The sequence below is a fragment of the Dipodomys merriami genome, unplaced genomic scaffold, assembly GCF_024711535.1.
Source record: "Dipodomys merriami isolate MVZ:Mamm:240054 unplaced genomic scaffold, mDipMer1.0.p SCAF_71, whole genome shotgun sequence".
In the NCBI taxonomy this organism is placed as follows: domain Eukaryota; kingdom Metazoa; phylum Chordata; class Mammalia; order Rodentia; family Heteromyidae; genus Dipodomys; species Dipodomys merriami.
In genome coordinates this window covers 3,927,251-3,942,348 of record NW_027206302.1, presented here as the reverse complement: position 1 = coordinate 3,942,348, position 15,098 = coordinate 3,927,251, and the positions used below count along the sequence as shown (strand labels likewise).

The 15,098-nt window shown below is 37.6% G+C and overlaps 1 protein-coding gene across 9 annotated transcripts in view; it reads right to left on the bottom strand.

Moving 5' to 3' along the window:
• The window catches only part of Zmym4 (zinc finger MYM-type containing 4), a 106,113-nt gene that overhangs the window by 47,402 nt on the left and 43,613 nt on the right, over positions 1-15,098 (bottom strand). For 7 of the 9 annotated variants that reach the window (XM_070008871.1, XM_070008876.1, XM_070008870.1 and 4 more), the window contains 4 exons: positions 14,999-15,060; positions 14,503-14,673; positions 5,329-5,413; positions 4,835-5,090 (listed from right to left, as the gene is read on the bottom strand). In XM_070008871.1, the coding sequence (XP_069864972.1) occupies positions 4,835-5,090; positions 5,329-5,413; positions 14,503-14,673; positions 14,999-15,060 (574 nt within the window). The remainder of the gene's footprint in view (positions 1-4,834; positions 5,091-5,328; positions 5,414-14,502; positions 14,674-14,998; positions 15,061-15,098) is intronic. The other 2 variants (XM_070008877.1, XM_070008878.1) reach the window with 1 other exon arrangement.

The window sequence follows — 15,098 nt, the reverse complement described above, 5'->3', positions numbered from 1 at the left end:
CTCTAATATGTCATTTGCAGAGAAAGAAATGGAATAGAACAAATAATGTTAAGTAAGGTAAACCAAACTCAGAGAAACAAATGGCACATTTTCTCTCATATGCAGAAGCTGAATCTGGATCTAAAGTACAACAGGACATGATAAATTATACAGGACTCTAGACACTGACATACAGTGAGGCCAAAGGAGGATACTCTTAGGGAAGGAACACAAAGGTACAAGGCCTCTGTGCTTCTAATCATTCAAATGACATTTATCAAAATGAACTCCAGGAAATGAAAACAAAAGCATTTTTCCTGTGGTCTTGTTTGCTCATTTATCTGTCTTCAGGAAGGTGAGAGGGGAGCACAGAAATAGGAGAGAGGGTGAACAAATGCAGCAGGGGTACTCACTAGACATGATGTTGAAAATGAACTATACAACTTGTAGGTAGGGAAGAAAAAACTGGAAGAGAAAAACTAGGAGAGAGTAAGGGAAAGGGTGACATTGTCCAAAAAAAAAAAAAAAAATATATATATATATATATATATATATATATATACTCACTACCTTACTTATGTAACTGTAACCCTCTGTGCATCATCTTTATAGTAACAATAAAAAAGCAAAAAAAAAAAAAAAAATTAAAGAAAATGAACTAGCCTAGCTGGGTACCGGTGGCTCACACCTGTTAATACTAGCTACTCAGGAGGCTGAGATCTGAGGATTGTGGTTCAAAGCCAGCCCAGATAGGAAAGTACATGCGATTCTAATCTCCAATAAACCACCAGAAAACTGTAAGTGAGCCTGTGGCTCAAGTGGTAGCACGCTAGCCTTGAGCTGAAGAGCTGAGGGACAGCACCCAGGCCCAGAGTTCAAGCCCCATGACAGACCAAAACAAAAAAGAAAGAAAGAAAATGAACTATACAACTTGTGGGCAGGGACAGGAAAGAAAAACTGGGAGTGGGTAAAAGAAGGGTGACACTGTCAACTCATCACCTTTACAACCGTAATTTTAAAAATTCTAACAAAAATCAGTAATAACAGATTTTCTCAAAAGGGTCCTAGCCAGGTGTCCGTGGCTCATGTTTCTAATCCTAGCTACTTAGGAGATATAAGAAATGCAGTTTAGGGGCTGGGAAGGTGGCTCGGTGGTAGAGTGCTTGCCTTGTATGCATGAGGCCCTGGGTTCGATTCCTCAGCACCACACAAGCAAAAAGAAAAAAGCCAGAAGTGGTGCTGTGGCTCAAGTGATAGAGCGCTAGCCTTGAGCTGAAGAGCTGAGGGAAGGCACCCAGGCCCAGAGTTCAGGCCCCACGACCAGACCCCCCCCCCCAAAAAAAAAAAGAAATGCAGTTCAAAGCCAGCCCAGGCAGAAAAGTCTGTGAAACTCTTTACTTCAAATAACCACCAGAAAACCAAAGAGGTGTTATGGCTCAAAGTGATGAGTGCTAGTCTTGAGCTAAAAAATCTCAGAGACAACACCGAGGCCCTGTATTCAAGTCCATAACAGACAAAATAAAAAAAGTTAGGTTCTAGCTGGGTATGTGGCTCACGCCTGTAATCCTAGCTACTTAGGAAGTCGAGATCTGAGGATTGAAGTTTAAAGCCGACTCTTATCTCCAATAAACTACTCAGAAAACTGGAAGTAGCGCTATGGCTCAAGTGGTAGAGCACTAGCCTTGAGCTGAAGAGCTGACAGCACCCAGGGCCAGAGTTCAAGCCCATCACTGACAAAAAAGAAAAAAAAAAAAAGGTTCTTTAAATAATACGTTCAACAAATACTAAGTATCTACTATATACTGGGCCTACCTTTAGGTTTGCTTTCTTTTATTTACAATGACAGGTAATACTGTATTGATCAAGTACAACATGCTATTTTAGAGTACACAGATATCATGGAAGGACTAAACTAGACAATTTACATAAACATCTTTGTTGTGAGAACACTTTACTTGCACTCTCTGAATTTTTCAAGAATATAAAATCTTGTCACCATGTAATAGACTACTTGAATTTAGTCTTCAAGCTATTGTGATACCCTCAAAAAAAAAAAAAACAACCCAACAATATGATATAATCAAATTTCACCTCTGATCAACTTTCTAGGTAACTTTCAACAACATATGAACATTATTACACACACACACACACGCACGCACGCACGCACGCACGCACGCACGCATGCACACACACACACCCAAGAGATAAAATTCGGTAGCACTGCCAAAGAATACTTAAGACCAAAAAAAAAAAGGTTCAAGTTTTGGAGCTCTTTGTATTCAGGTTTTTGGATTAAGGATGCTAAATATATAAAAATATATAAAAACCTTGAAAGATATAATCCTAGTTGCAGAATTTCTGTTGTGGGTTTTTTGTTGTGGTGGTGGTTGTTTGGCTGTCATGGAAATGAATTATCTCAGATCCTGGCTTGCAAAGCTATGCAGTTGCTCTATTGCTAGGTTTGGCTTTTTGTGTTTTTTGTTGTTGTTGTTTTTTAAATAGTAGCACTGTGACCAAAAAAAGTAGAACTTCCAATCTACACTTGGATATATGAATTATAAAATCAATTTAAACTATTATACAATATAAGAATATTACTCCTTAAACAATTTAAATGAAATAAGCTACAGAAGGATGTGCATATAACCAACCAACTTGTAGGGAACATGTCTTAATTTTCAGTCTCCTGCCTAACTAAAGTAGAAGAGGGAAAATCTTTTTTACTTTCCAGACAAAGAAAGAGTAGCATTGCATAGGAACTATAAATACTAAGAGTTAAAATAATAAATCATGGTTTGAATAGAGAAGCCAACATGTTTCAAAACAAAATAAGAATCACTCCTTGTTTTCCGATTTATAAAGTTAGACAAGTAATTTTTAACAATAACTGTATAAAATTATTTAAGAATGTACTTGATATCCCTCAAATATATCAAAATGATTCTACTTTGTCAGGTTTAACTCTTCATTGACTTTTTGGGGCTCATACTCAGAGCCTGGTTGCTGTCCTTTAGTCTTTTTCACTCAAGTCTAGTACTCTACCATTTGAGGCATAGCCCAACTTCCAAGTTTTTGGTGGTTTATTAGGAGACAAAGAGTCTCACAGACTTTGCTACATGGGGTGGCTTTAAACTGTTATCCTCAGATCTCAGCCTCTTGAGTAGCCAGGATTACAGATATGAGGCATCAGTGCCCAGACTCCTTTTTGGCTAGTAAAATTACAGTGGAAGCCAGGCACCAGTGCTCATACCTGTAAACCTAGCTACTCAGGTGGCTGAGATCTGAGGATTGCAGTTTGAAGCCAGCCTAGGTAGAAAGTCCACATGAGACTCTTACCTCCACTTAACTACTCAAAAACTGCAAGTGGTGCTGTAGCTCCAAGTGGTAGAGTATTAGCCTTGAGCAAAAGGGACAGTGCCTAGGCCAAGTTCAAGCCCCGTAACTGACAACAACAACAAAAATTGCAATGGACACTCTTTAGTATTCAGAGATACTAAGGTGAAAAAATATACATTAAAGTAAAAAAAAAATTAAATTCCAGTTATATTAGAACAAGATACAAAGCCTGGCACCGGTGGCTCACATCTGTAATCCTAGCTACTCAGGAGGCTGAGATCTGAGGATAGTAGTTCAAAGCCAGTTGGGGCAGGAAAGTCCATGAGACTCTTATCTCCAATAAACTTCCAGAAAACCAGAAGTGGTGCTGTGGCTCAAGTGGTAGAGTGCTAGCCTTGAGATGAAGAGCTGAGGGACAGCACCCAGGTCCAGAGTTTATATCCCACGGCTGACCAAAAAAAAAGAACAAGAAACATAAAATTTTATTGGACTTCAAGTATCTGTTATCTATAGTCCCCCCCCAAAAAATGCACTGTAACACTATTTAAATGTGTAGTTTTTGTTATATAAGACATCTCCACTAACAAAGATGAGTTGATTTAAATATTACTTCTTAAGCCAGTCGCTGGTGGCTCAGGTCTTTAATACTAGCTACTGAAGAGGCTAAGATCTGAAGACTGTAGTTCAAAGCCACCCAGGGCAGGAAAAGTCCATGAGACTCTTACCTCGAATTAACCACCAGAAAACTAGAAGGGGAGCTGTGGCTCAAAACGGTAGGAGTAGCCTTGAGCAAAAAAGCTCAGGGATAGCACCCACACTGAGTTCAAGCCCCATGACTAACAAAAGAAAAAAAAATCACTTCTTAATAGCTAAAGGAGAAAATACGTGGAACCCTTAGCACCCAGTAAAACTAAAAGCAGCAACACTATTTGGCACTAAATAGTGTAGTATTTCTTATTTTTTGCCAGTCCTGGGGCTTGAACTGAGGGGCTAGGCACTGTCCTAAGCTGCTTTCTGCTCAGGCTAGCACTCTACCTCTTAAACTACAGTGCTACTTCCAGCTTTTTCTGCTTCTGTGGTATTGAGGACTCCAACCCAGGGTCTCATTCATGCTAGGCAAGCAGTCTACCACTGAGCCACATTCCCCAGCCATAATGTGGTATTTATTTTTTATTATTTTTTTTGGGGGGGGGGGTCCGGTTGTAGGGCCTGAACTCTGGGCCTGGGCGCTGTCCCTCAGCTCTTCAGCTCAAGGCTAGCGCTCTACCACTTGAGCCATAGCGCCACTTCAGGCTTTTTTCTTTTTGCTTATGTGGTGCTGAGGAATCGAACCCAGGGCCTCATGCATGCAAGGCAACCGCTCTACCACTGAGCCACCTTCCCAGCCCCCATAATGTGGTATTTCTAACAAAACAAAACCGAAGTCAGAAATTCAGACATTCAAATATAATACCAAGCTAAGAATAAAGGTTGATAAAAGAAAGAAGCAAAAAAATAATTTAGAATTCTGCTATACTTTGAACAACTTGAACAAGTTTTCTTGGTGAGAGGAGGCGGTGGGCGGGCAGGTGGAACTGTGTATCCAGTGAGGCACAGTGTAGAGCAGAAAAGCTGAGTAGACCCTTTCCTCTGATAGGCAGTTTGCCCCTTCTGGAGGATTTTTTTACAACCAGAACAGGAAACTCGAACAGCTGGGGCTGGAACTGAAGGAAGCATTTTATTCATGCCAGATGATGCCAGTGAAGGCTGAAAGCCAGTAGTCAACTGAGGAGCTTAAAAAAAAAAATTAAAAGAAATAAAAATTTTACTTTTTACCATGCATTTTAAGTATCCATCCTTTCTTTTTTGACTATAGCTAGTCTCGAAACACAACAATAATTATGTAGTATACAATTTAAAGGCATTCTAAATGGACAAAGAGAACTGCCTAGTTTATCAATACAAGTACAAACTTCCTCTCATTCATGTTGCTCAGAATTAATACAATTCATTTATTCAGTTGTTTCTTACCAAGAGGACTGCCACTGACTGAAAATACAGCACTAATTTTCAGTTCCCCCTCTTGAGTTTTTTGCTGTTGGCCATGACTATACTCCTTTAAAAAGGAAAAAATAAGTAAATAAGTACAGAGAAAACAACATATAAAGAAATCCAAATATTCAAGGCATTGTACTATTGTTATATAGAGGTGGAAAACATTTACAATATTAACTTAATGAAATACACAACAGCAAGCTATAATAAACAACAAGATTAGTGTAACATGCTTGCATATTCTGGGAGGGTAAAAGGAAAAAAGGAATGTTAGCTCTTTAATTAGCCTGAAGTACTACCAAACATTTACAAATCAGTTCTGAAATTTCTTAAATATTACAGTATTTTAAGTAATTGTTTATTATAAAAGTAATACACAATCACTATAGAAAATTTAGGTAAGTAGAAAGAAGAAAAAACTTCTGATAAATTTCCATCACCCAAAAAGAACCACTTTTATTCTTTTTTTTGGTATATTTCTTTCCAGTCTTTTCCCCTCTTCTACTCAAAGATAGGTTTTGTTTCTTTACACAACTATAATTAGTCTAGAGTATTTCTTATAAACTCATGTTGTGCTCACTTGAATTGTTTGAATATTTGCATATTACTTCAAAATAACTTAAAATTTTATTTTCCAGGGCTGGGAAGGTGGCTCAGTGGTAGAGCACTTGCCTTGCATGCATGAGGCCCTGGGTTCGATTCCTCAGCACCACATAAGCAAAAAATAAAAAAGGCTCGAAGTGGTGCTGTGGCTTAAGTGGTAGAGCACTCGCCTTGAGCTTAAGAGCTGAGGGACAGTGCCCAGGCCCAGAGTTCAGGCCCTACAACCGGACCCAAAAAAAAAAAAAAAAAAAAAAAAGAAATTTTATATTCCAGTCCTGGGATTGAACCCAGGGTTTCACATATGCCAGGCAAATGCTATAGTACTTGAGGCATGCCCTCAACCCCCAAAATAATTTCTAAGAACTAAATACTAGTGTTTCTAAAATTTGAGTCCAAGAACCCCTGAGGTCTAGATAGTCTGAAAATTCTAAAATCCCATTTTAAACTGTGTCCTTTCAATGGCTTTTAAGGGCACATATACATATTTTAAGCCATGAATGATCATCACTCAGTGCTGTTGTCTATTCTTACAACTATAATGTTGCATCGTACTACATTTAGTGACAATTTTTTTAAATTTTAATGTACTTTTTTTCACACGAAAGCTTACAAAATATTGCAATACTCATTATTCCTGGAACATTTGTGGTGGGGAATGTCACTACTACTCAAGTTTGAAAAGTACCAATATATATTGTTTATCCCACATATCAGATTACACAAAGAGGTGATTGAAGTGAGTATACTTGTCTCAGACATAAAATTTTAAAAAACCGAAACTCCAATAAAGGTAGTATTTTAAGGCAGTATTTTTAAGTGAAAATTTGTGCAAAAATCTGTAATAAAATTTTAAATAAAGTCATAAAAAATTTTCAATAAAGACAGGATCAGTATTATTATATTTATCTTTTGATTCTGGCATCCAGATGGTCTTGCACTGACATTATGTAACTAAAACCCAATGTTTTTACATATTTAACATAATCAGTAATGCCATGAGTCTACTTTAATTCTTAAAAAGAATTCCTAACTAAAAAGGCATAAAGGTTTGCTATACATAATGACAGATTATTTTCCCAACAAAAATTCTTATTCCAGCAATTTATGAAAAAACAACAAATAAGTCTTTCCACACTTTGCTCCTATTTGCATTATAATGCAACATTCATCCTTCATAGCATTTCTTATCAACATTTCCTCAATATGTACTTTGACTTAAAATTTTTATGTACTGATCCATTTTTATGCCAAAAATCTGACAATCTTTACCTTTGTGATTTCTTCTATCTCTTACAAAGATTTACTTCCATAATAAAATAATAAGAAAGTGGTTTCATTGTTTATAATACAGTCCTTTAATCCAGGGGTCAGCAAACTTTATCTGCAAAGGGCCAGATAGTAAATATTTTTGACTCTGCAGGCCATATGGTCTCTGTCACAACTACTCAACTCTGCCATAGTAGAGCAAAAGCACTCACAAGACAATATATAAATAATTGAACATGGCAATGTTCCATAAAACTTTGTGTACAAGAGAGTGGGCAGAAAAACAAAGTAGGAAAACAACAGGTAGGGTAGATTTGGCCAGCTATCGATAACTTGCCAACATTGGCTTTAGTACATGTGTGATTGGGCATTTTTCATCCACTATCTAATAAGTGAAATTGTTCCACTTGCCATTGATTAATACACAAAATATGAATATCAATATGAAGGGGAAATCTACACAAATCATTATCAGCATGACTAATCTTACCATGTTACTATCCTAATGAAACTAATGACAAGATATTTAACATGGTTTGCCATTCAATTACTACAAGTATTTTTCACAACATATATATAAATGTGTAAATGCATGCCTATTTCCTTCATAACTTCAAAATCTAATTACTGACATACTGATTTGACCACATCAAATCTATACCTTATTTTAGGAACAACTGACATCATATTTCTTACATTTGAAAAAAGTCTCTCCACTCAGGTATCTTTTATCTCACATAGTACTTTTAGTTTTTGCTCAGAATAATATACCTTGTTGATTATGTCATCTAACTGGGAAGTATTTATACAAACAATGCAATCTTTTATATAGATATAATGCAATTAGGCATTCCATTAAGTTTTCATGAGTTCTATTAATTTTCTTTTTAGGTTTTGTTTGTTTCTTTTGTAGATCCTGGGGTTGAACTTCTTTTGCTCAAGGCTAGCGCTCCACCACTTGAGGCAGAGCACCACTTCTGGCTTTTTCTGTAATTAATTGGAAATAATCCATGATCCTCCCAATTTCCAAACAAATTATTAACAAACTTTCCTGCTTGGACTGTCTTTGAACTGTGATCCTCAGATTTCAGCCTCCTGAGTAGCTAGGATTACAGGCGTGAGTCACTGGCGCCCAGCTGCGTTCTATTAATTTTCTAATAAATGTTCTCACCAGCAAGTAATGATCATTTTATCTCTCTCTTTCCATGATCTTTTCTCTTAATTTTCTTAAGATGTAGTAGATCAAAAATCCAACAGGAGGGGCTAGGGAGGTGGCTCAGTGGTAGAGCGCTTGCCTTGCATGCCTGAGGCCCTGGCTTCGATTCCTCAGCACCACATAAGCAAAAAGAAAAAAAGCCAGAAGTGGCGCTGTGGCTCAAGTGGTAGAGTGCTAGCCTTGACTGAAGAGCTGAGGGACAGCGCCCAGGCCCAGAGTTCAGGCCCCACGACCAGACCCCCCCCAAAAAAAAAAATCCAACAGAATTAAATAATAATGCTAATATCAATAATTTGTGTTCTTTTAGCAATTACTTATAGAAGGTTTCCATCATGTTAAAGTTCAGTGATACTTATACATCTGAAATAGGTACTGCCTTGTAGGTGATCAAGAGTATCATTTATAAGAAATGCTTAATGAATTAGTTGAGACATCATTTGAAAAAAGATGTTCATAGTTGTGCTCTGATTAAGTATGTATTAAATTTTCCTAATATGTTTGCCTGAAATTATGTTATATAGTATATTAAAGCAAATTTCCAGTTAAAATTTTATTTTTTGTGGTAAGGGGGTTTGAATCCACAACTTCAAACAAGCCCTCTTTCTGTTTTTGCTTTAGTTAATTTTTGGTAAGGACTCATGATTTCTTGTTTATTTTTTTGCCTCACCAATCTCAGCCTATGATCCCCTCCTATCTTTGCTTCCAGTGTAGCTGAGATAACAGGTGCTCACCACCAAGCTCTACTAAATTTTTGAGATGGAGTCCAGTTAACTTTTCACCCAGGCTAGCTCCAATTCATGATCCTCCTGATTACCAAATAAACTATTCATCTCAGAAAACTCCAGAAATAGTCGGTGCTCATAAGCTCACAGTAATGGTCTCCGTCAGTATTTTTTACTTTGTATGAGGACAATTTCAACATCCTGACAAGCTTTTATATATTATGTGTAACAAAATAAGTACATAAAGTATTGTGTTTGAATGTACCACAATGCCTTCAGTACAATTCAGTTAATCTGAATTCCTAATAAGGACTAACTTTACAAATATTTGACAAACAAATCAATGACTAACAAATAACAAATGTATTTCCAAAAGTAAGTATGTGATCGATGAGACATAAACTTTTAGGAGAAAAGGTGTTTTTAAAAAAGGAGGGACAGGCCGGGTGCTGGTGGCTCAAGCCTGTAATCCTAGCCACTCAGGAGGCTGAGATCTGAGGATCGCGGTTCAAAGCCAGCCCGGGCAGGAGAGACTGTGAGACTCCTATCTCCAATAAACCACCAGAAAACCAGAAGTGGCACTGTAGCTCAAGTGGTAGAGTGCTCGCCTTGAGCTGAAGAGCTGAGGGACAGCGCCCAGGCCCAGAGTTCAAGCCCCACGACCGACCAAAAAAAAAAAAAAAAAAAAAAAAAGGAGGGACAGGGAGAAGGGCTGGGAAATTGGCTTAATGGTAGAGTGCTTGCCTCGAATGCATGAGGCCCCGGGTTCAATTCCTCAGCACCACATAAGTAGAAAAAAGCCGGAAGTGACACTGTGGCTCAAGTGTAGGTGCTAGCCTTGAGCTGAAGAGCTGAGGGACAGCTCCCAGGACCCCAGGACCAAAAAAAACAAAAACAAAAAAAAACAAAACCTTCATTTACCAATGTTTTTGCCTTGTAGGGAAAGATACATACATATTTTAGAAATTAAGAACACAGTTTCTATAGTCAAATTAACTCAACCTTGCTAATATAAAATCCTAATATTGGAATGAATGTGTTCTACTTTCTAAGTGGGTAACTAATCGCTATTTTAACAAGTAATTTGCTTTTCCATCTTCACATTTATATCAATGAAAAGACGGATATATTAGTTCACTCTTTATTATTTTGGACAGAAGAGAAAATAATCATGATTTTAATATAGTATTGTTTAGCATCTCGCTTTTAGAACCTATGAGAGAAAGGAAGAATAAGGACTCTGGCTCTCTTCAAATTTTCTATTTTAAAAACCTCTCCAGGCATTTAAAAAAAAATTAAATGACCTTTCTTGTTTGTATCATTTTGTTTCTTATAGAAAAACTGATAGACTAACAAAAATAAGATTCTGATTATAACCCCAGACTGCCTCTTTCTGGACATAATGGCCTTGGGTAAATATCATCTCTTTGAAATTCAGCACCCTCACTTACAAATGTAAACTGTACTCTGGTCATAAGGCTGATGGGAAGATAAAACAATACAGTATTGCAAACAAAAGCTTCTGTAACTGTAAATATGTATTTTATAAGCCTATAGAAAATATTATAGTAGCATACACTGAGAACAGAGTAGAGAAATAAAACTGGAAACCACATGTTAAGCAGTAACCTCAGAAGAAGACAACTGACACACTTTGCAAACTTATAACTGAAGAAACCACCAGGAGCAAATGGGTAGAAGGTAAGTATACATATACATTTTAGCACCTGAGTAACTTACATGGTAAAGAAATTAATACCAAAATGAACTATATTAAAAGGGGAACAAGTAAACAAAACTACAAAACTAAGCACAGAGAAAACCCAAGGGAAGTTTTGGAAAGACACCAAGAACTAAAACTACGATTTTATTAAACCATGAGAAACTTACTAGTAACTAACTGAGGGTCAAAAGTAAAGGTAAGAGTGAATAAAGGATGGTGGCTCAAGCCTATAATCTTATCCTCAAAGTTTGGAAGATTATGGTTTAAGGGCAACCTGAGCATAAAGATTGTGGGATAGATACTCCACCTTAAGCAATGGCTGGGTCTAGTGGTGCATGCCTGTAATTCTAAGCTATGTGGGAAGCACAATGGCTAGACACAGCAGCACATGCATGTCAAAGGGAAGAATAAATAAGAGGACTGCAGGGGCTAGGAATGTGGCTTAGTGGCAGAGTACTTGCCCAGCATGCATGAAGCCCTGGGTTCAATTCCTCAATAGCACATACACAGAAAAAGCTGGAAGTGGTGCTATGGCTCAAGTGATAAGAGTGCTAGCCTTGAGCAAAGAGAAGCTCAGGAATAATGCCCAGGTCCTGAGTTCAAGCCCCAGGACTGACAAAATTAAAAAAAAAAAAAAAAAAAGAAGAAGAAAACTTCAATCTAGGTTGGCCCAGGCATAAAGTCAAATCCTATTACAAGAATAGCCAACAAGAAAGTGCTGGTGGTTCACACCTGTAATACTATTCAGGAGGCTCAGTTCTGAGGATTGAAGTTCAAAGCCAGCCCAGTCAGGCAAGCCTGTCAGACACTTATGTCTAAATAACTACTAGAAAACCAAAAAATGTAGCTGTGGCTCAACATGGTAGAGAACTACCCTTGAGCAGGAAAGCTCAGGGACAATGCACAAGCCCTGAGGTTCAGTCAGGCCCCATGAACAACCAAAAAAAAACAAAAAACAAAAAACACACTAAAGGACTGTTCCAGTGGCTCAAGTACCACCTTAGCAAGTGAGAGGTCCTGAGTTCAAAGCCCAGTAGCTTTCTGTATCCAAAAAAGTAGTGTGAGGCCAGGTGCATTGTTATGTATGCATCGTTACACACCAGCAGAGGCAGACAGATAGCAAGTTCAAGACCATCCTGGACAACATACCAAAAAAAAAAAAAAAAAAAAAAAAAGCCAGGCACCGGTGGCTTATGCCTATAATCCTAGCTAATCAGGAGGCTGAGATGTGAGGATCAAGGTTCAAAGCCAACCTCAGGAGGAAAGTCCATGAGACTCTTATCTCCAGTTAACCACCAGAAAACTGGAACTGGCGCTGTGGCTCAAGTGTAGAATGCTCGCCTTGAGCTGAGGGACAGCACCCAGGCCCAGAGTTCAAGCCCCACAACCAACAAAAAATAAATAAATAAATAAAGCAGAGGAAAAGGAGAGAAGAGAGCAAAAGACAAGAAGAAAAGAATAAGTACCTACAGTAGATAATATAAATTCCCCTGGAGCATTTTATAGAAGAATCATCAAAGGTTTAATTCCTATAGAATCACATGACTGACTAAAGAAAGAATTGCTCAGGAAAACTGCATACTGGGACAGCTTTAGTGTGGACCAACATAAAGAATAAAGCACAAAGAATGCTTTTGGAGCTTATACCTAGGACCTACTCATCTTATTGCTTCATTTCCAAAAATCTAGAAAATTAAGAGGTAGACGTTAAGGAAAGTTCTCCTTCATAATCATAATAAAACGATATTCAACATTTTATAATTCTGAATACATTTAATATTTATTTTTATTTAAATTTTGAATATATTCATATGTATAAATATATTTAATTCTCTAGTTATTTAAACCTGTTTTAAAAAGTAATATTAAATTACCTTCCCAATGCCCAAAGACATGTCAATGGGTCATATACAAAAGAAAGAGATGCTTTTGGTACCCTGCCAGCATTATCATTTCTTATGTTCACATTAGGGCATGTAAAGATTCAAGAGCTGCCCTGCATACAGCCTGGTTGTAGTCTTCTAAGGCATGTACTGTCACATGAACTCTTCCTGAGTGTTAGAACCCTAATCACTAATCAGGTATCTGAGCTCTCTAATTTTAACTATTCTCACAAACATGCTTTCAATGAGGTAATGACTACACATATCCATCCAATTCCTATAGCTTTACCATCACTATCCTATTTACCTCCTCCTAAGCACCAAATAATTCTTGCTTAAATGAGTATCAATCTGATTCATACTAATCACTCACCTCTATAATCACCTATTCTTCTACTTCTATATTCTAAAATTGCTGTTCTCAACAGATAATTTTGCCTCCCAGAGGACTTTTTCTTTTTGTCCATCATGTGGCTTGAACTCTCGGTCTGGGCACTGTACCTAAGCTTTTGTGCTCAAGGCTAGCACTCTACCACTTTTTTTTTTTTTTTTTTTTTTTTTTGGGTCCAGTCGTGGGGCCTGAACTCTTCTGGGCCTGGGTGCTGTCCTTCAGCTCTTCAGCTCAAGGCTAGCACTCTACCACTTGAGCTACAGCGCCACTTCCGGCTTTTTTTTCTTTTTGCATATGTGGTGCTGAGGAATCGAACCCAGGGCCTCATGCATCCAAGGCAAGTGCTCTACCACTGAGCCACCTTCCCAGCCCTCTACCACTTTTCGACACAGCTCCACTTCCAGTTTTCTGGTGGTTAATTGGAGGTAAGGATATTTTTGCCTGGACTGGCTTTGACTCCAATCCTCAGATCTCAGCCTCCTTAGCAGCTAGGATTATAGCTGTGATCCACCAGTGCCCAACTCTACAGGAAACATTTGGTAACATCTGAAGACATTTCTGCTTGTTACAAGTTGGAGGGAAAGGGGATGCTAATGACATCTAGAAGATAAGAGGCAAAGAATCTTGCTAAAGATCCTGTGATATACAGGGTAGACATCTTGTCAGTGGTGGTGGTGAGAAATTTTTAAAAATCTGAACAAAAAGTTCTCTTTCACACAAATCTTATATTCTCAGACTCCCTAATCTAACAGAAAGATAGAAAAGTTAAGCTTTCTTCAGATCAAATAATTCTAAAAAATAGCTAATTCAGGCTGTCTTTACTTTTCACCTTCTGAAACTCACTGGTTCTTCTGAGACTCACCTTCAAACTCACTGGTTCCCTAATCTTGTACTGGAATGCATTGCAAAAATGAGAGTAGTATTAAAGAACAAAGATGATAAAAGCCTTAATTACTATTCAAGAAAATTTTCATGTAATTGCCTTACAAGATAACTCGAACTGCCTCAACCTCCATAAGTCTCTTTTCATCCCTGTCAACCAACCACTTCCCAAATCCCCATTTGGGTCTCATGTTTGCTTAGCTGCTGCTCTACCACTTGAACAAGGCCTCTACCCCAGCTTTTTGCTCGTTACTTTGGAGATGTAGCCTCAAAGACTTCTCTGCCTGAGCTGGCTTTGAACCACAATTCTCCAGATCTCAGCCTCCTGAATACCTAGGATTACAGAGATGGGCCATTCTCAGATGTGTGCCTATTCTACTTCACTTTTTAAGAATTTCCTCTCTCAAATAAATAATGTAATGTGTGGATTAAAAGAAAGAGGATTAAAAAGATGAAATGATTACTTGAGCATTTTCAGGTTCATCTTTAATTTTGTCTAGAAGTCCCTGCTGTGGTGCCATTGCTTTGTCATACTCATCATCCAAAGGTTCTTCTTTAATTCTAATATTTGATGCAAAGGAATTCCCCAGTTCGGAACCAATGGGTTCTTTATTGGCAAATGGGTAGCTGGAATCCTAAAACACAATATAAAGGATTAATAAATATTCAAATTTTAATACTATTCCTCTTCAGGTCCAACGCCCAAAGAAAAGCTCAAGGGAAATGAAGAATTTTATGGACATACATTAGCGTTCCTATGCCTAAAAGTAAATGTGTTACCAGTTAAAATTATCAAATACAGATAAAGAACCTAGGAGCTCAGGCTTCTTAGACTGTCTCCAAAGATGTCCTTAACCAAATAATAAGTAAATTTTAAAAATAACCAGTGCTCTACCTAACATATAGTTAAAGACATAAAGAAAACTTTGACAGCAATCTACATATACACTGAAAACTTACCCTAAAGTTTGTTTCTGGGGTTTGTGGTAAATGAGTATGTAATGTTTCTTCAACTTGATTAGCTATTGAAAGAAAACAAACAAACAAACACATGTATATG